Source organism: Lathamus discolor, chromosome Z (assembly GCF_037157495.1).
Source record: "Lathamus discolor isolate bLatDis1 chromosome Z, bLatDis1.hap1, whole genome shotgun sequence".
NCBI lineage: Eukaryota > Metazoa > Chordata > Aves > Psittaciformes > Psittacidae > Lathamus > Lathamus discolor.
Genome location: NC_088909.1, coordinates 77137479 through 77159916, shown reverse-complemented (window position 1 = coordinate 77159916; position 22438 = coordinate 77137479). Strand labels below are relative to the sequence as shown.

General features: G+C 36.5%; 1 protein-coding gene across 1 annotated transcript in view; it reads left to right on the top strand.

Annotated features, from left to right (window-relative positions):
• The window catches only part of CCDC171 (coiled-coil domain containing 171), a 144580-nt gene that overhangs the window by 79105 nt on the left and 43037 nt on the right, over nt 1–22438 (top strand). The window contains exons 21-22 of the mRNA XM_065662549.1: nt 9314–9459; nt 12424–12478. Of these exons, the coding sequence (XP_065518621.1) occupies nt 9314–9459; nt 12424–12478 (201 nt within the window). The remainder of the gene's footprint in view (nt 1–9313; nt 9460–12423; nt 12479–22438) is intronic.

The following is a 22438-nucleotide window of genomic DNA, read 5'->3' as shown; positions in this document are numbered from 1 at the left end:
CTAAACCCTAGTTTTCGTAGTAGTGTAGATATCAATCTGTAGAACTTTCTGCTATACAGGTTCTTGATACGCAAGTCCTTTATACATAGATTTGTTTCTTGATGCTGTTTATTTAAGCTATCTTGAGGGCACCATAATTTTTTCACCTCAGGTTTTCCCCATGATCTCCCTTTCTATTGGTGTGAAGCTAAATCTGTAAAGATCTTTATATTTTCTTGTGAAACTATATGTAACTAACTCTCAAATACTGGAGTATAATTAAGCTATTAAAGTATGTATCTTAACTGGCATAAAGTTAAAGCAACAGATTCATTCCTTTGAAATTTGGTCCTTTTTTTTGGCTACATACAATACAGCACCTGTGCCTATTTTTCATGCGGTTTTGTTATGAATTTAATTTGGCAGTCTATTTTAATTAGCTATTTGATGATGTTACCTTTTTTTAATCATGAAAAGCATGGAAGCTCTTCAAGATTGTACCAAGGTAACAAACTCAAATTGTTTTCTTATGTTGCCTAAATTTTTGTTGACTTTTACAGTGTGCATTTATGCAAAACCCACAGAAGTTCTTGTTGCAGGTATCTTTTTACTGTCTCAGTTAGAACAACTTAAAATTGTTTTAGAACTTTCTAGCTGAGGTAAACTCACCTTAATTGTTGTTTGTGGATTCCTTTTCTTTTCCTCTTTTTTTGTTTGTGGACTATGCAGTAAATAACTAAGTGATTTAAAAATTATGAATATAAGATTGTCAATTCTGAGTAACAGTCCTGAGATTTTATTCATAAACAGTACTTTGCTGATGTGCAAGAAAATTTCTCAAGTGTGAGAATGAAGAAATGTGTTTTTTCTTAAAAAAATCTAATAATGACTTACATATCACCCAGTAGGTTTCAGAAGACATATATATTGCTGTTGCTTCTATGAGTGATTAAAGCCGATGATTTTTCAAGTACCATCATGGTGTCATTTTATCATATACATAGAAAATATAGCAAAAGCAGCAACTACAAATAATAATTTAGTTTAATAGTTGCAGTGATTTATTGCTGTCAGTGTTTACCATATCTTCTTCAGAATGTGTGTGTGCCATGCTCAGAAAAATGTATTCCATGTTTAAGGTTTTTGCTCTCGATTGGCACTTGGTATGACCCAAAACATATACAGAAGGAAGGGAGGCACCCAATCAATATGCCTTTATAGCACTTTGGTCTCCTCTCTGAATATTGAGATGTAATATCTGTGAAGATTTTCAGCAGAATGATTTAGAAGTTGCCTTTTATATTACTTAGATTTTGTTTTACTGTAGAAGTTCTTCCTGCTAAAGAGATTACTTTCCAGTTTTTAATGAAAGGAGGGATAGGGGTGACCTGTATAAAAGAATAGGTCTTTTAGTATGAAATTACATATTTATCCATTCATTCTTATTTTATTGAGGTTTAAATAGTAAAAGGGATAAAGAGAATCATGTATGCATGTTTTCCTCCTCCAGATACTTCATGCAGCAGGATGTGCCTGGCATAATATTAAAATAAAATATGCATACACTAAACAGCATTTGGGGATGTCTGTGGGAACACATATACCTGAATATAAGTGTATGGTTTGATCAAAACTCTTCCGAAGGAAAACAGAATGCTTGAATGTAAACTGTGTAAAGTGACAAATCTGCCAAAGCCCACATCAGTGTTAGCACCATGTTAAAAAAAGGTTTGTCCAGTTCATTAATTAAAGAAAACTAAAATCTCTTGCTGAAGCAAGATCAAAACTTTTGGTGGCATAAATTGACGTGCTTGGCATTGCCCATAACTGCTTAATGTGGTGGCTCACACTAGTGCACTAGTGTCTGGTGGGGTTGTGTAGCAGACACACTGCAAAGGTACTGCAGAATGACCTGCAACACTGAAACACCTTAGCTGGGATCATCAGTATATTGAGGTCATGGACAGGTGAATTTTCTTACTCAGAACTGAACATTAAGTTCTGTTTAGAAAACTTCTTGAAACTATTCTAAAGACTCTTAGGATTCCCATTTTTTTGAACCACTGTCTGAAATGAAGACATATAGCCAGTGTACCATAACACTTGTTTCTCAAATCAGGTTCTGAAGCAGAATGCTGTGTGATTTAACCTGTCCCTGATGACTTTTTAGTCAGTGTCCATATCACCATTGACTTCAAATTGTATGTCTTTTTAAATAAACAATGGGAATGAAGTTATGGTTATTTTATTTGTGGATAACATTCCATTGTCATTGTTAATAATTTTATTGCTGCTGTTTCTCCTTCTTCCTAAATTATCTTTACTGTTATGATTTAGAAATATTCCAAACAAATTGAGTGATGCAGATCCAGTGGAAGAATAGTTTTTGAAAGCTTAATATAGTTTCTTCCTGGATTTAGAAACGTCACTGGTAATGCGAGGTCATTAAGACCAGCAGGAAATTATCAGAGATGAATGGTTTAAACCCAGTTTACTGGTAATGAAATGCAAGAAACGTGCAACATGTTGTGTCATCATGGATACCCAGCTCCTTCAGGGCTGGATCTTGTCTAGTCTGCAGGTACTTAGGGTTAGATATTGTGGTGGGAGAGGAATTTACTATTCTAGGGAGAAAGAAGAAACACCAGTGCTGAGGCAGCATATCAGAAGCAAATGAGGAGTGAATGTTCATGTACTCATGCCACCATACATGTGATTCCAAAAATTTATCCTTAACATCAACAGTTTTTCTGATATGTGGTGGTAAAGCCTTAGTTTTTCTAAAATTGTCTTTGTTCCATTAAGGTGGTATAATCCTCTGCAGCTTTCCAGTAACACTAACATAGTTCACTTAGCTCAGAAGATGATAAAAATGTCTAGATGATCATGTGTATAAATTTTATCATGTACTTTTAACAAACATCATTTAAAAATAGGGCTTAATTGTTATCTCTGATTGGTTAGTGTATGCCTGGAAAGCCCACTGCATCTTGGCATTTAAAAGGGGGTCGCTGAATTTTTCAACTTCTGTTTCTCTGAAAATGCAGAGTACCTAGCTAACACATTTTAACACCGATAATTTTGGTTGCTAATATTAATGTTCCGTGAGGATCTAGCTAATGTGTGGGTAGTTTATATTTCGTGATTAATTAATGTAAAAGCTGTTACAGTTTTGTTTAGTTTTACTTGTGTTGAAGCTGAGTGACATGAACATAGGGTGTCATTTTTGGAAGAAGTGAGACGATGTGGAATTATTCAGGAATAGCTACTGTGTTTAAATAAGATCTTTTAATTCACAATAAAGCTCAGTGACTTCATAAAGCATTTTCAGTCATCCTTTGCTAAATATTTTGAGCTAATGCAATTGAAAAGTGCATTCTGTGTTGATCAGAATAGATTTGCTCTTGAGAAATTAGTCAGTCTGCATTGTAGCACAGAGGTACTAAACCTGGCTTTAATTCCTTGAGACATTGTAATCCAGCCTGAACCACTCACTGCAGGTAAAATGCTTGTAGTACTTAAACTTGCTTGATGTCTGAGTGCTATGCTACAGTTAATAAATGAACTGTTGTCTAGACATACATAGGTTATGCCGTTCGATTTCACAATGTGAATGCCTACAATTTCAAGCAACTTTTGTAAGCAAAATATCTTGCAAGATGAAGATGTATGCATTTTCCCCATCTGATCCATTGAGAGACTCTGGAATAAACTTTTATTGTATCACAGCTGCTTTTTAAGACACCTGCACCATCTTTTAGCTTATAATTGTCTTCAGATGATTGCTTGACTTTTTTTATGATACTGTTTTGGCTAAAGCTTTCTGCTGCTAGTACAGTTTGTGCTCCAGTATTATCAAGGTTTCTTATATAAAACAATCACAAGCAATTGTATTTGACATTGTTTCAGAAATGTGAATATACGTTTGCAAGTATCCCTTAGTTCACTACTGTTTTGTTGGTTATTTATTAAACTCATTACTGTTTTGCTTAGTAGACCCACTTGTGCTCTGTGACCTCATTACACAGGGCACTTTCAAAGACATGAAGAACCATTTTGTACGTTACATACAGTGTAATCTGTACGCTATGTTTCACTGCTTTCATGCTACTTCATCTACTTCAGAAAAGCGCCATCATGTATGTCCTCTCTCCGAATGCCAGCATATGAGAAGATTACCACTGTCAGAGTGAAGGTCCAATAGCAAAGAAGTTAAAAAAATAGCTGCTTTTTCTGCAAAGCAGATGCAGCTTGTTCAGGTGTCTCCTTAAGTGCTCATGTGTTCTTTTCCTAGAGAAGTTTAAACAGCACGTGAAAGCATTTGTTATTATGGGTGGTCAGCCTCAGGTTGGTTCTTCTTGGCAAAGATCAATGGAGTTAATTTCAGACTGTTTTAAGACACTACTGCAGCTGCTAGGAAACATACAGTGAATCCAGATATAGTATGTTGATATTGCAGTTTTGTTGCCAGTTGAGAACTGGAAGTTTATCTTATTTGTTGACATGGTCTAAATGTATATCTTAGATGTTCCTTTTTTTTTTTTTTTTTTTTTTTAATGTATTGATGAGAAGTCTCGGGGTTTCTTTTCAATGGGGGGAGGTTTGTTTGTTTGTTTTTGCTGCAGAAACTTTTTTTCCCTGATATTTTTAATCTCATTTTCGGCTGTAAGTTTCATTTTGAGTTGTTCTTGATAGTAAGAATTCTTTCCAGGAACCACACTGTGGAAATTCAGATGTATAGTTTGAGATAGTGCAGTTTGGGTTGCATTGCAGTCATGCACACTAAAAATACAGTCACCATTAAAGAGTAATGTAACTTCTTGTATCTTTTGGATTTGAACCTTTTGAAGATGCAAGACTTCTCTAGGTTATCTATAGACTGTCTGCTGAAGGGCATTCAGAGACCATCCTGAAGATTATACTTGCCAACAGGGATAATGGGAAGTATGTTTCAATTGGTTCAGGAATGGATACCAGTTAAACTTTGTATTCTTTTTTTCATTGTGGACTTTCATTAGTTATGTGTGTAGGACAGTTTTCAGGATGTATTCAGTGTACAGATCTTTTCAAAAGTAGCATTTTGCATCTAAATAAAAATACAATCTTAATTCTGAACACAAAATCTTTGATTTCATAAATTAGTTGAAATACACAGCAGTGTATTTTCATGTCTTGTAGTTATGTTGTATCTGTCTAATTTAAATCTAATTTAGTAAGCAGTTTGGTTAGGTTTAGCTGATCTTGGAAAATATGCTCTCTGTAAAAATGTCACACATGCTTTGTATGAATTTAAACTATATGACTGTCATCATTTGCCTAGAATGATTGTCCATCTGTTACCTTCTGAATAGAGTGGGATTTTGTGTGCAAAAAATGACAGTGTTAAACTGATTTATTTCGTAACTGATTTTAAAGAAAGATTCCTCACTGTAAATCCTAAGCTTGTAAAAATTATTTGTGGGAGGACACAGCAAACAGACATCCAATGGGTTTTTTCTTTATTGCTGTTGGTTACTTGCTGTTCTTTCTAAGAAATGGGTTTTCATGCTCAGTTTATGGGGAAAAAAAGCTTAAATCTAAAATCTCTCTAAAGAGAAGTCCTTTTAAGGATTCTGTTGAAAACTCAACTGATCTATGACGTTTTGGGGGACTATAGAGGAAGAAGTGCAGTGATGTCTGAATTGGCGCCTGAATCCTAGACACTGGAAGTAAATAGACAACTGGCATTTTATGGAATGTCAGTAAGTTGGAGTTTGGCTTCTAAATTGGTTCAGAATCACTTGTGCTTGAAAGTGAAAGCTCAGCATCTTCATAAAACTATGTGCAGACATAGTAGGCTTTTAAAACCTTCATTCTTCTTATCATATTTAGCCTCAACTTTCTAACAGTTGTAATTGTCCACAGAAAACATTTCAAGATAAATGCATTATCAGGTTTTGAAATTTTCTTATTTTTGTAAATACTAAGACCTGGGGGGCAAAATAAGGGCTATATTGTGGATTAAGTGAAATATCTCAAGCCTGTGCTTTTCTGATAACTGAACCTGAAGTGACCTTTCTCAGACACAATTACAGAGCTGTATGTTTTTCCTTTAATTTCATCAGGGGTTTAATTAGTATACAAATAAAACTTCCCTTATCTTCCTTTCTACCTAATTGGCTTGTCTTCGCTTATATATGAAGAATGTGAAAATGGGCTGTAATTAGGGTGACCGTGTTAACCTTTTTTTCTCAAATGTACTGTTGCCTAAAGGCCTCAAGGCCTAAAACCAGTGCTTTGGATTATTGCTTTGCAATCACTATGGCTCTCCCACAGGTTTTCTCATGAGCAGAAGGGCTTTGGGTGCTGCAGGTTCCCACTGCTTAACGGGATCTTCATTCTTCTCCCCACTAAATGTTTATTGATTATCTTACTGCTCCACACTCAGCCTCCAACAACTTAATATCAGGTGACAGTCAGGAGAGTTCTCCAAGTAATTAGAGTAGAGCATTGAGGGAACAATTAGGAGCAGAGTTATTAAACTTGATTTATCCTATTCTCTCCTGAACACTTTCTTAGATATCAGAACATCACACTTTCACAATCTACCCTGGCTGAGAAATTACTGGCTAACCTGCTGCTTATCATTGTTGCCTTGCTGCCTTGAGGCACACCCTCTTGGTTTCAGTCACTCAGCTGGAAATATTAGAGTCCATAAAGTTTATCAAGGGTTTTAATTAGATCAATCTGAAGAAAGAAAAAAAAAAGAGAGGCTTACCAGCCATTACTTTAGAATACTCCACACTGTATTTTAGCAATATCCAAGGCTTGACTTTAACCCACAGTAGCAAGGAGCTTCAAGTGAATGCTAAACCTGCTTTTAGAGGGCTAGAATCCATTTACGTTTTGCTTAGATATTGCAATGTTACTGATAACTAAAGTCTGAATCCTTTGGAGATTTTTGTAAATAAAGTTTTGAGTATAATAAAGCAGCTGTTCAGTCAGATATTTGATTTAATCATTTATATATTGCTCAACAGCTAGTGTGGGTTGCTGGCTGTGCCTCTCAAAGAGTTAGGCCTGCATCCCTGTTATTGCTTCATTAATAGGCCTGCACTTGCAATTGATAAGCAAGATTAGTTAGCAGCTCCCAGATTTTGAAACCTTATGGGTCTCGCCTCCATTTTTGGACAGTGATGAAAGCTTTATGCAGAAGCAGACAACTGTTCAGCTCCTGTAGAAGGATAGCTATCTAATAAAAATGTAATAAAGATGCACCTGTCTTTCTTCACTCATTTAGACCACTGGAGTCTTGGAGCCAGACACTGTTCCAGCAGCCTCTACATCAAAAGTTACTTGCATCAAAATCATCTATTGTGCATTGTCCAGAGCTCAGGCCTGTGACTGCATTTTGAAAACAGACTTTTCAGTCAGATGGGAAAGTGGGTGAACAAAGCATTGGCACAGGAAACAAAGCATTGGCACAAGAAACATTCTTTATGTATCACATCTTGTTTGTCAAAGGATGAGAATATAGAGGGAAGGGACTTAGTTTTCAGATCGGTTTCTCGATGCTGACTTAGCATAAAACAAACAGTAAACAATAAATGGAAGAAGATAATGTTCTTCATTCTTAAATTAAAGATCACTCCTTTGATGCTTGCTAATCCACATCTGGTTTCTTGGAAATAACTTTTCTGAAAATCTGACAGTTCACAAATCCAGTTGTTCTAACAGGGCTTTGGTAGCTGTTAGTTTACTGTGTAGAATTTCTGAAAGCACTACTTCTGGTGTTGGATATCTTCATGCACATAACGCAGTGGAAGAATAAGATCTGCGTGTTTATCTTTTTTTAGATGAAAATCACATTCTTCCTTGAAAATAATGACATAAGAGGCAGAATATTCAACCTGCGGTAATTTAGGCAAGACCAGTATTAACATTTCTGGGGTTTAGAGTTTCTGAAATAAAATCCTGATTTTTTATTTTTTTTTCTCCTTACAGTGGTGATTAATCTCAGCCTGAATTTTGCAAATTGCTGAGAACAGATTTCAGGTTGTGGAGCTGTACCTTCCAGTTATACTGTTGAAATAACTGGTTGCTTTTTTGTCTTCAGAAGCGTTTGAATAAGCCTTAGACCAATCCACAGATTTCTGTTTATTTTGCAGGATTATGCAGTTTCATGCTGTACTTTGTTATTTTATAGTCATTTTCTCTAGCATATTGTTTTCTGAAATGCCTTTGTCTTAGTTAGGTGTAAAGCTTTTTCAAAGGAATTGAGTTTTCTGTGCCCTCCAAATTTTTATCAGCCTTTTTATATGCTGTTTTTAATACATACCTACAGTGTAATACATCATCTCTGTCTTCCACAGTCCAGGTCAAGTACCCCTGAGTGCAAATTATGCCAAACATTCTCAGAACTTAAGCAGAAAACATACCCATAAATTTTGGAAACAAGGTGCAGGAGCTCAGTCTTGCAACAGTGCAGACTTTTCTATCCTACAAGTTTAGAGTCTGAAAGGGAATTTGTATTTTGTAAAATAATGTTTATAGCCACCTATTATAATTTCCTTCTAAAAAGGCAGTTAACAGCTGTAACATTAGCGAACTATAAAATCATATTGTTAATACTGCAGTCTATAAAAGTATTGATTATCCCAACAGAAAGCAGAAGCAACTAGCCAGGTTCTATATTAATTAGTTCTGTTTAGTGCTATTTGTCATCTATTGGATTAATCTGAATTGATTTAAAGCATGTTGTGTTAATTCTGAGCTGAAGAGAAACATTAAAAGAATACATGTACTATTTTGCATATTGGAAAATTAGTGTAAAAATATTGATAGCACCATAAAATAGTGATTTATTCAAAATTTGCTGCAAAACTGTTCTTAATGCAGTAACAGAGAATTTTAGATTCTTATTCCTTGAATCCTCAAATTACAGAATAGGGCAGAATATTTAAGTAAATGCGACTTTGTTTATGCTCTTTTTCTCTGTCAGTTCTTTAATGTTCATTTTAAATCAAGTTTTGAGACTGTACTGTTTTCTTTAATGCTGTACTCTTGATTATTTCTACTGTGTTTAGATTTAGTATTTCTGAATATAGTACCTGTAGCATAGTATATGTACCTGTTTGACCAGTAGATCACTTAATTTTACAAAACATAGGCAACATACTAGAAACTGGGTGATTCTGAGTTTGTAATGTTTTTGCTAGAGAATTCATAAAACCTTAGTGTGTAATGGTCCAAATCTACTTCACAGTCTGTTTTCCACTTCGTTTAATAGCCTATGGCATAAATTGAAGTTAATTATTTGGGCTGACAAGTAACTCTGTTTTCTGTCTGCTTGCAGAGACTCTCCGAGGCAAAGATGGAGCTGAGAAGAAAAGATCAATCTCTGCGTCAGCTCAATAGACTTCTTACCCAGCTGGAGCAGGACAAGCGTCGACTGAAAGAGAGCATCCATGATGCAGAGAGTGCCCTCTGCATGGCAGCGAAGTGAGCGCTGAGACCTTGGGGAGATCACTTAAAACAGACAAAAGATCAATTCTTACTTTCATGCACAGGGTTTTAGCCCTGGCTAATGTAATGCTAGAAAACAAAAGTACATCTGTCTCTCTTTGAAATTCAGTGATAGTCTTCTAAAAAGAAAACTGTTAGTTCAGGATACTACACGGTATGTTTTCTGTAGTTATCCCACAATAGTGTTCCAAATTCTTAGTCCTGAAATAGCATGTGAATTTTGGTTTGCTAATTATCTTACTGATTTAACAGCATCTCTTTGGCAGATACCCAACACTATTTAAGAAATTGTTGCTTTTTTTTCCCCTCTATTTCCACGTTTTTTTAGAGAGATACAGTTTATTTATAATAAATACAGAAATGTCAGCTACATGACAGGTCTTAGCTGTCAGAGGGTCTGAAAATTGATTTTGGACGTTATCTTATCTGTGGAACAGGGTAGATCTTTCTGCTAATCTCATAGAGTTTTGGATTTAGACATAAAACCTGTGCCTTTTTATACCATAATCGTAGTCTTGAGAAGATTGGTAGTGAAAGTGTGCTCATTGACTTGAATGAGATTATTACTAACCTCTTAGGGTCATATAGTCAGATAGAAAAGTTAACTATTTGTTATCTATTACTGTTACTGCAGTATGTACTTTGGATATTGTTGGTCTATCGCTAAGATTTTAAAAAAGTTTAAATTAGCATTTCTCATTATACATGGGATACATTTGACATCAGAAAACAATAGTTTAGAAGCTTTAAGGTGTTCATGCACAATTGAAATAATGTCATTAATGTAATTACCAGTGAAATGTTTAAGAAGCTAATTAAAATGACAAATGTTACTTGGTATGAGTGTAGTAATGCAGATGTGACCTGAAGAAGGATTTGCTTGGGAAAGCTTGCTCCTTTTCACCCTGCCCCAACCTATTTTATGTACTCTTGTAATGATCATTTCCTATGGCCCTTCTTATATTCAGAAAACGGTATTTCAGTGTGAAATTGTTTTAAATTGATTTCTACTTCTGTGTATTATATCAGTTGAATATTGACAGAGAAAAATCCCATACCGTTTATTGTTCTACCAGCTTTTCATAACACGTTTTTTTTAACCTTTTGGAACATAGGAAGGAGGTGAAGGAGGCTTCACTTTTGTTTAGAAAATCTTACTTTAATACCTCTTCCATAAACTGGGTTATTGTAAGAAATTCCTGGGTGGCTTTCAGGTTCATTCCTAATCTTTTGTGCAGCTTTAAAGGATAGCAGATGGCTGGCTCATTCTGAGAATGGCTATCGTGATTGTCTTGCAATGGTGGCCAGCAGTTCTACTCCTCTTTCTTCCAGAGTAGGAGGCAGTTTTAATAAAAATGTCTATTAACATGGGTCCAAATTTCCATCTGAAAATAATTTCCTTTTTATAATGAACACCTGAGAATATGCGAGGAACAGACTGACTTCTATGTCAGTAACTAACTTAAAAATTAATGATGTTGAACTGGCTCTCTAGAACTGACTTCACCTAGACAACTGGCAGTCAATACATAAAGGAAACCAGCACAGAAGTGTGTCCGTGTCAGTCTAGTCCAGATAAAGGCAGGATCTTGAAAAGAAGAAAATCAGTGTAACAGCTTTATTACGAGTGTAAAAGCCAGTCCTACTTTTCTGGCCGCCATCCTGTATTTGCTGTTGGGATAGTATAGATCAAGAAATGAGGAAGCAGTAGGCATTCCAGGCAGAACAACACCATGTTTTTGACTGGAGAAAAGGAGGCGCAGAGGAGATCTTGTCCATCTGTACAACTAGCTGAAAGGAAGTTGTAGTGAGGTGGATGTTAGTCTCTTCTCCCCAGTAGCAAGTGATAGAATAAGAGGGAATGGCCTCCAGTTGTACCAGCAGAGATTGAGATTGGATATTAGGAAAAAATTCCTCATCAAAACATTTGTCAAGCATTTGAACAGGCTGTCCAGGGAAGTGGTTGAGTCACCATCCCTGGTGGTATTTGAAAGACATGTAGATGTGGTGTTTAGGGACATGGGTTTAAAAGATGTTGCATTTAGGGTTTAGTAGACTTGTAGATGTTGCATTAGGGTTTAGTGGTGGACTTGCCAGTTGGATTTGACCTTAAAGGTCTTTTCCTTTTCCACACAAATACATAATTCTGTGACTTCTGTTTTATGAACTGCAAGAGCTCAGACAGAATATTCACATAGCTAGCAAGGTAAAAGACAGTCCTGGAATATTGAAGTGTATCAGCTTTTCTGGCATAGAGTCCATTTGATTTTTTCTGTTGTTTTGTTGGTTATGCTGTTCTGTTCTCCTTAGTCAAATGGTATTGCACAACTTTAATTCCATTCAGATGAGACCAAGGGTTTCTATGGCAGCATAACTGATAGAAGCTGTCTTTCTTACTGAAGCCCTAATCTACTGAAAGGTGTGAAAGTAGAATTGCGTTGTCCAAACTTCTGTTTCATAAGGATAGGATCCTTGACTGGACTTCTTTTGGAAAAGGACAAGTGGAATGTTCAGGTTTAGAGAAGACAGGAAGACATTCATATAAGTACATAGTTAGGCCCGTAAAACTGGTGAAAACCACACAATTAGTGTTTTCCACTACGAATATGTAGTATGTTCCTGATAGAGCCTGGACTCTAGCCAACATGCCATTTTTATCCAAGACTGCAGATTTCTTCTCCAAGAGCATGATAGTTGTTTATCCACAACAGAAACATCTTTCATGCAGAACTGTGCCGTGTAGTGGTCCATGGACCATTTTTTAGGATTTGCATTGGAGATATAAAAACGAAAGATTCAGACATAACAGTTTGAGTCATAAACCATTATTTTTAAAGAGGTGATGGTTATAAAGGAACAGAAAATTAATTTCTACATCAGTAGAGCTTCAGTTCAATTAACTGTGGTTTTTTTTTTTGTTTGTTTTCTCTCTTGTAATAGAGACAAAGAATTGATAATTAGTCATATGAAATCTGTGGAAGCCACTCTTCATAAGGTAAGAATTTGAAGTGTGTCCTCTGCACTTGTAGTTCCAAACAAATTGAGGTTTTAGAACTGCTTATATTCAGGGAAGTAGGGGCGTCGAAGTTGTCAAAAAGCAACTTCCTTTCCTTAGAGTTGAAGTTTCCACCTTCAGTTCCTTTCAAGTTAAAAAAATGTTCATATTTAGTGAAATAAAATACAATTTTGTAATGCTCTGACATCTTATTCTTAATACAAAGTTTATTACACAAAACTCACCTTCCTTATCTCAGCTGAACACTGTTTCTGATTACTAAATGAAGACTACTGATCACCCAAACATTTGGTAGTTGCTGCTAACTCTCCCTACTGAGTAAGGTGGAGGTCATCTGGTGAGGTCATGTATGCGGTGGCCATAAGACATTTGTCTTTACCCATGCTACTTTAATCTTTGATACATGATAAATAGAATAGGAAAAATACAGTAAGTAATGAGCTGTAATCAAAAACTTTCATGATACATTTTTAAAAGCCTTTTTTAAATTGAGTAATAATCTTAAGTTGTCTCTTTGACTTGTCCTGTTTTGCCCTGGTATAGTATTATTTGAAGGTTTAACAAAGCTGTACATATTAATTACAGGTGTTGTTTTTAACTGTAGCTCTGATTGTTTTGTAACTGGTCTTAGTCCAGTGCAACACAGAACGAAAGTGGGTTTATTCCCTTGGAGTGTTAATTTCCCTTATAAACATCTTGAATTCCCAGCAACATGGGAATCTACTTCTTATCTTAGTTTCTGTGTCCAACCAAACTACTGTCAGCTGAATTTTCAGGTACCTTCTTCAAATTTGTCTTTTCTTTAATGTTCACAAAGAGTGACAATACCTAAACTGTGTGCTCTTAAGTGTTGCAATCTGTGCTATTAGGTAATGTCTTTGTTTCTGTCCCAGTCTTTACTAAGCTTGGAAAATGTATGTAATGCAGAAAGTACTGTTTTGTTACAGTAACATGTACATGTAACATCCTTGGCCTTGAGAATTTCTTGCAGGTTTACTTTTTGATTTAGAAAGCTGTGCTGTATATGCACAAGGATTGAAATGTTTGGAGAAATGTCAAGGGAAGTTCATGTGCTTAGCACTGATTTTTCTGATGCAGGGAATGGATCTAGGAACTGCCATCTTTCTTTAAGAATGTTAGTTACCACACCTGCTTCTTAGTTCTTGATGTACATAGTTGTTAGGCCTAAATAGCTTATTATTGAATAGTAAAGTAATTTATCCTTTCTGATTTGTCAGCCTAGAGAATGAAGAAAACAGAATTAGAAATGTCAGGATGCTTCTTTCAGCAGGAACTAAGAAGTAAATTGTAAATCATTCATAATTTGACATATCACCTCTTCTGGAAAAATAAAGGGAAATTATTGATCTTTGTTTGGGAACTATCTGAAATGTAAACCCTACATCATAATGGTACCTAATTATCTAACATTAATGAATTTGGCTTATGTGTAAACTATCAAGTTTACACTGTTGTTCTTAAAGATTTTCTTACACAGTGAAACATCAAAACATCATGAAGCAGATGAAGTACTAGTAAAGGAACCTCAAGCCTGTCTTTTCCAGTGTAGAAATTCTGGGAACTGCTTTTGTTTTCAAAAGAGAAATCAAAAGAAAATGGATAAAGTTCAGCAGCATCTGGAGTTGAACAAATATAACTATTAGCTGCAGGTACTTTTCATAGATCATAGAGTCATAGAATAGTTAGGGTTGGAAAGGACCTTAAGATCATCAAGTTCCAACCCCCCTGCCATAGGCAGGGACATCTCACCCTAAACCATGCTACCCAAGGCTTCGTTCAACCTGGCCTTGAATACTGCCAGGGATGGAGCATTCACAACCTGCTTGGGCAACCCATTCCAGTGTCTCATCACCTGAACAGGAAAAAATTTCTTCCTTATATCCAATCTAAACTTCCCCTGTTCAAGTTCGAACTTGTTACCCCTTGTCCTGTCACTACAGTCCCTGATGAAGAGTCCCTCCCCAGCATCCCTATAGGCCCCCTTCATATACTGGAAGGTTGCTAATAGGTCTCCACGCAGCCTTCTCTTCTCCAGGCTGAACAGCCCCAGCTTTATCAGCCTATCTTCTTAAATTGAACATTGTGATACTTCTGCATTGATGTATTCATGAGCAAATATCCACAAAATTCCACTTCATCACTTGCAGGATCTGTCTTATCAATGCATAGTGCTAAATTTTTGCTTATATTGCTCAGAGGGGTTTTACAGACATCATAATCTTAGTTAGAATAAGACAGTGTATACTGATATCCATTACAGCGACCCCGTTCGTTTATGTACATTCTCACTACAAGAATTCCGGAAGGTAGCAGTCTGCCTTTGAGTGTACTTGAGTGTAACATTCAGCAAACAAAGCAAGAACAAGTGCAGCTGAGGGAGACAATCTCTCTGCATGCGTCTTGTACAGCTCCTAGACAAGGGATCATTTACAGCACTTACTGCCTTCTGTGACTGGATGGAAAATCTAGTATCATATATTTGGCTTTGTCAACAAGTGCTTGGGCGTGCTTGTGCCCAGAATTATTCTTTTAAGACCATTTCAGAGCTACCTTTTAAAAATTATCATGAATATTTGTGAAGCATAAATGTTGAAGAACTTTAGTGTGTGCTATGCTAAGAGAGAAACTGTTCTTAGCAGCTAGTTCCATATCCTTCATAACCTGCAAGATATTCTTTAGAAGGTTATTTTTTGTCTTATACCGGGTCTTGTCATGTTAGCTATCTTCATCTGACTCCTGGAGCTGGATTACTTGTACAAGAGTTCCTGATACCATTAAAAAAAGAGCTCTTTCTTGGTTTTATACCATCTAAATATTGAGGACAAATATCAATGTGCAAAATGAATGTTTTACCTGATAATAATAGTAACAGCCACCAAAACAACATTACCAAGGGCAACAAAGGACCACAAGAATTTTGGTGGGGGGGGGGGGGGTTGGTTTGTTTTTTTGTTTGTTTGTTTTGTTTCGGCTTTTTGTTTGTTTTCTTTGTTTTTCATTTGCATTCAGAAAACAGGTGCTATTTTTTTTTCCTCCTTTCCTCTGTACTTAGAGGGCTTGTGTCTGTGACTTGACCAATTCCTTTAAAAAAAGAAAAAAATCAAGGTAAGATGCAAAATGGTAACAAATAAATAAATCTTTACTGGAAGTCTTACTAGAAGAAAATCCATCTGTTTAAAGTGCAAATGTAGAGCTTCCTGAAAAGTCTTCTCATCAAGAGAAAAAGTATTTAAGTAAATATCTTATTTAGAGCCATCTGAAGTCCTTTTTTTTGTGTATGAAGAATAAATGATTTTTTAAAACTTACAAAAAATATTTTTGTTATAAATATATCTGTGTTATAGTTGTTGGCAAACTTTTTTTCATTATTAATTTCTTACGTATTTTTTTAATACTGTTTGCATAAACAGAGTAAAAGACATTAAATCTGTTCACTCTATACAACTGGATTCCTTCACATGTGTAGATAATGATTTATGAGTTATAGTAAACCCACTAGTGGAAGAAATAATTTTACACTATCTCTGCTAAAATCTTCAGTCTTCCCCTTGTACTGCTTCTCAGTTAGAGTGTTTGTAGTGGCTTAGCCTTGGCCAGCAGCCAGATGCCCACCCAGCCACTCTCTCACTCCTCAATAGGGAAGGGGTACAAAATAGAATCAGAAAGCTTAGGGACTGAGATAATAGCTGGGGAGATTGCATACCAGTTACTGTCACAGGTAAACAAACCAGAGTTGACTTGGGAAAAATTATTTTACTTATTAAAATAGATACAGATAAGGAGAAATGAAGACAAAAAAAATAGCATCCGTCTACCTATTAGGCGCAGCTTCACTCCTGACTCCTCTGCCCATGCTCTGAGGTGTAATGTGGAGGGATGAGGGGCAGGGGATTGGACTTAGTCTGTAACAACTCTTCTGTGCTGCTCCTTCCTCCTCATATTGTTTCTCTGCTCCAGTGTGGGCTCTCCATGGACTTCAGTTCCTTCAGGAACTATCCACCTGCTCCAGCATGGGGTCCCCCAGTGTCTACATTGTGGATGTGTGCTTCTGTACAGGCCTCTCTGTGGGTTGCAGGGAAATAATCCACTACTAATCTAGTGCCTCAGGCACTTCACCCACCACTTCTTCTCTGCCCTTGGTGTTCGTAGGGCTGTTCCTCACTCTTTTTTCCCCCTCCTCCTCTGCCTGTTTGGTAATTTTTGCCCTTTCTTAAGTACATTTTCATAGAGGGGCTGCCGTCATGGCTAAGGGGCTCAGCAGTCCCCTGTGGTGGGTCTGTTGAAGATGGCTGGAAACAGCTGTGTCCAGCTCAGGACAGCCCCTGGGCAGTGCCTGGGCACCTACACCTAATACAGTGCTGTAGCTGCTTCTTCTTCAGCCTTCTTAAATCCCTGTTTTCTAAACTGTGCCTGTGTAAAACACCACCATGGGAAGTCATCCAGTGAGTCAGCCTGCACAGAGGCAGAAAATTGTTTCTCTTTCCCACTGTACTCTTCACTAGTAAGGTCTTGACAAACTTTATGGGCTGGCAGAGTTTTCATCTTGTCCCAGCCCTGGCTGCTTGGGATTTGGCCATTTTAACAGGTTAATAAAATACCTTATCTTCACAAGCTTAGACTGTTAGCCACTACCCTATGAGGCTGGTGAGCTGTGATAATAAGTCCATAAAAAACACAAAAAAACCTCCCCCAAAAGTCTTTTTCCCAGTACTGGTTAGCAACCCATTCTGATGTTTTGGGACAGTTCAGGGATCAAGCACCTATCCACTGTTCTTTCGGTTTGGCACCTCGTCAGAAATATTATTCTTCATCCACTTCTCTAATGCACTTCATTTCTGCTGATTGAAAGGTTCATATGCCAGCTGGCAGAACAGCTTCCACACAGACCCATCAGCGGTCGCCTTGAAATCCTTCCACTATTGTGTTTTATTGCCTTGCTGCTGCTCCCTTTCCACCCCTGTTGTCTTCTCCGAAATGTCCCTAAACTTGCTATGCATGAGATTTGCGGCCCACAGTTCTATCAGTTGAAAAAAAAATCTGAACACTGTATGATCCATCCTTTTATATACTTGTAAAATGCAAAGACAAAAGCATCTTTCTTTATCCAATTTAATGATATTTTTAAAACAAGAGACAGTTGGGGATGGGGTGAGACCACTGGAGATTTGAGAATTAGTAATGAGGTAGCATTAGATTGCTATTTCTCATGTGGTCCATAGCAGTAAAATGTATTTCCTTATGCTGGTGGCTTTATGGCCTGTGAGAAATTAACTTACAATAGGTATAAGTCCATATACAGGTGACTACATCAGTAAAAACACTCAGTGTACGTGTCATTAGTTAGTTTCAGCAAGAAGACCACAAACTGGTCAGGACTTGAGAAAACAGAACATTTACAAGGCTTAAGTTAGATGTCACAATCAGACTTCAAAAAGTGTGACCTGATACTTGTAGAGGTACTGATAATCCACAAATGGGGATCTTTAGTCTGTCATACTACTTAGTTAATAATGATTTAAAAGCTTTTGTTTTAGAGAGCTCAACTTGCAAATTTTTCCCTAGCCTAATGTCACTCCCCAGGCTGGTTCTTCTGTGTGTTCAGGCACATTAACAAAGTGAAGCCTGCTTGGGTGTGTGCTGAGGGTCTGCTCATCACTGTGGTCCTTGGTTGTTTTAAACTGTCACTATCACAAGTCTGTGATACAGTGGGTATGTGCACGTGCAATAAAATCACAAAGAAAACCCAGCTAGAATATTAAAATTCTAAATGCTGTAAGAAGTTCGTAGTAGGAAACAAGCTATTATTTCTCTGTTCTAAGAAATGACTGCAGTAACAAGATTAATTTTTCTCCTTTTCCATCTCATATTAGCATATCCTCATTTAAATGTTTATGAATTACTTTTGTTTCCCCCCCTAGTAATCTGACTTTCTTGATCCTTGTTCCTAAAGATCAGTTGTGCAGGACATACAGGTGTTAGCACAGCTGGCTTGCTGATGACAACTCTGTCCATATAGCTGTCTAGTGTGTCATCACTCATATTGTTCAGTGTCATTCTGACCTAGCCAAGCTAAAAATGGTACTCCAGCTCAAGAGGGATTTAAAAACCTTGAAAAACTAAAGATAAGTCATTGCCGAATATCATATCCATGTGCTTTAACTGTTTTTAGTTTCTATATATCTAAATAACTAATTTAATTTCAGGGTGCATTTGTCTTCTTCATTTTATTTCTTTTTTTAAGCCTGAATACTCTGTATAGTTTGCCTTCAGTAAGGAAAAATCCTTGTTTGGAACTGAACTGTGGAATTACTGAGTACATTAACTGTTATTTTTTTCCAGACATAGGTTCATATGCAGCCCAAGGTCACTGAAATCCATTCGTAGGAGATGTGTTGCAGTGCACATCCTGCAACTATAGTGAAGCTTAGGTGCAGTGGTCAGTGTTTGCAAAAAAACTCCGGATCAAATTAACATGTTACTCAACAGAGCATGTAGTGTGTGTATATAGTAATATGAGAAATCTTGCATTAATCAGAAAGGTTAGTCACTAAATATGTATGTTAATACAGATACTTTTAGTAGATTTTTAATTAAGTGAAACATTTGGTATACCTAATTACATTCACATATGGCTACCTACAGCAGGGTATGTACAAATGTGATTTAGAAACTCCACTCAGAATTCAGACCCTTGGGTTTGGAGATGTATTCCTTGTTATGATGAAACAGTATGCAACAATCTGCCTGCTTTTAATGGGCACTCAGACATAACTGTGATGGCCGTTTAACAAGTACCCATTCAACTGTTCCATGTACCTCTTTTTCCCTTTCCCTTCTATGAAGCACTGTTTTGTCTAAGTAAGATACATTGTGATTTGGTGTAGTTTGGTTTGGCCTTCTTGGGGATGGGGGGAGAAAGAAAAAAGAGTTTGAGGAGGTTTTTTTTTTGCAATTCAATTGACTAGTTTGGTTCCCAACGTGATTCCTCACCTGTTTCACTTTCTAATTATGGCTATAGTTTTCCATTTTTCATATGTTTGATTTAAAGTGCCTTCAGTTTAACCAATGTGATCTTGTCACAGGCAGTGTCTCTGCTTCTGGAGTGGTCCTTGATTGCTGAAATATCCTGATGGAAAGTATGTCTGTGATTATATAGGCCCACATTCAGTAAGATGAGTATACATTTTTTTGAGTGATTTCCTTATTTTCAGAGCAGACTCAGACTCTAGTGTTTATGAGCAAATGATACTAACAGATTGTCTCTTGGATCCAGAATGGTGCATTGGTCTATACTTTTTCAGATGTCGCATGTGCCAGATCCTTCAGCCAATCGTTTGGGTCTGTATTCCCTTAAAGGGCTAACACTTCAGGTGTGATCACTGTTTTTTAGAGAGCGCAGACTCTGGAATGACAGTAGAAAGATCATCTGTGTTGGCAACTTACCTGAAGCACTACTGTTATCAACACTATTCAGTACTATTGTTGGTGCAATTTCATTCATGTATATTGCATTTTTTAGTATAGAGTAAGAGAACATCAACAAGCCATAATTAAACATTAAAAAATTAGGAAGTGTTCATGAACAATTTAATTCTGTTATCCAGTGTATGTATTTCCTTATTATTCTCATTAGTTCCATGATCATTTGTGCCACTGTGACAAAGACCTGCCCATTCAAGAGAGTTACTTCTGTTGAAGTGGTTCTCATTGAAGCAGGTGAAGGACTACATTCAGTAGATGTGCATGTCCTTGGTTTGAGTGATATGACCTCCGTTGTACATATTGCCCTGGAGGTACAAGCATTCTGCAGCTAATCAGCCACATATTTACATGACTGTTGTCAAGACTAAGATGTGATTTGCATTCAAACTGCCTCCTTCTATTTTAAAAAGTTCTAAAAACATTTTTGTTAATTATATGTCACATGCAGAGCATATAAGTGTGGTAGAAACCATTTTGCTTGCACTCTTTTAGAATGATCTGCATAACATATTTGTAGCTTCTGTTGTCTCAGCAATATGGTCATCTCAAAGTCAGGCAAAGTCACAAAATGCCATTCATGTATCACCAAATCATTGCACTGTGGTTTCTTGTTTCACTGTTTCAGTTGATTGTGATATGCTATGAAAAATAGTGGTAGGACTAATCTTGCTTTCTTTTCACCATAAGAAAGGATTGAATTAGGCCCAAATAAGAAACTAAAATCTCAGGTCTGTACTGGTCAGACAGTAGTCAGGCAAAGGCATTAGGGAGGGCTAAGCACATCTTAATACCATTTATAACTTGCTATTGGAATAGCTGGACATAGCAGCTGAAACTATGCAGGGGAAAAACAAAGGAGTGCGCAAAGAAGTGGACTGTAGACAAAATTATTGTTATCTCCTATCAGCAAATTTTTGAGATAATTTTTGGACATGTAGAATTAGACCATCAAATTCTATGCCTTGGTTCAGTCAATAATGTAACTTCAGTTTATTATTCAGTTTCAGCTTTGATCTGAGTTAATCAGTACTTTATTGATTTTCAATTGAGTGGCTATAGTGTTGTCTTCTATGTTGCTCTCTTAATTAATTAAAAAGTTAAACACTGTCATAAGTCACTACACTCCTTTGATTTAAAATATTTTGAGTCTTGTACTAGAGTTGTGTGGATCCGTTTGTGCTTTTGCCTGTTTTCAAGCAGTATTTATGTAAGGCTAAACTGAAAAATCTAATGATACTTAGCAGCCTGCTGTCACAGTACTTAATTATGCTCCACAAAGAATCACTTCTGAAACTTTTCATGGTCTCAGTCAAAACTGTGTTTACTAAAATCAGAAATAGTCAATATCTTGACTAATGTTGGATATAGATTCATTTATGTATTTTTTTCTCACTGTTAATTTTTGACTATAGGGAGGTGAAACTGGTTTTAGACATTTTTAATCATTGCAGGAAGCCTGACTGGCTGATCAGGGTTTTTTAGATGATAGCATTAGGTCTCTAGCCTAAGGAGATGTCTCAAATAAAATAGTCTTGCTTTAGATTTCATATGGAGAAAAAAAAAAGTGTGAGTATTGTGCTTACTTCCTTGGAAAATAAGTAAATAATCAGAGTCTACCAACTCCTGTCATTGTGTTTCTGCAGCTGAAAAAGCATACAGCCAGGAAGTGATGAAATTAGTTAACTAGGTTTTCATACAGGTATGGCCTATCCAGCGTGATTCTGCACGAGCATGGCTGTTACAGCTTTCCATTCCTCGAATAGGTAGTCAACTTGAAGACTGTTTTCACTGTTAAGTGAAACAATGTAATGGTATTTGTACACCATCTGCCCAGTCTTTTTGTTCTTGCACTTTTTCCTGAACCCTAGTGAGGGTTTTCAAAGGAAAGCTCTAGCTTCAGTTTCTCAGTATACATGTCGATAATGGAATTCACTTTTTATGATCTAAGTATTTACAAACACAGAAAGTTTTGGGATAGTTTTTTTTAGTTGTGAATTTTTGTATCAAATATAATTCTCTTTAAGGAGCTAATATGTGCTTTTCTGGTGCGGTGGTATTAATATCTCATGTTTACCACAATTCAGCCAAATAAAAAAATACTTTTGTATTTCATTGTTCAGTGAGTATCAGGCCCCAGTACTGAAATGGAGGGTTTGAAATTAATAGGGTTAAAAGGACTTCCACTGTGTGTATTGTGTGTGTATTATACCTACATTGCTTATACATTGTTTTTTTCCCCCTAGTATTAGCAATCTGCTTTTGTGCTTTGACATAGGGATTTCCCTTGTGAATTTTGTCACAGAAAAAAGAGAATCATCAATATCGCAGTTAAACTTGACTTTCAAAGCTAATAGTATCTCATTTGGGGGCTGAAATTTAATAAATTTTCTTTGATTCTGTGTGAGTTTTTAAACATCAAACAATGAATTGGCCAGG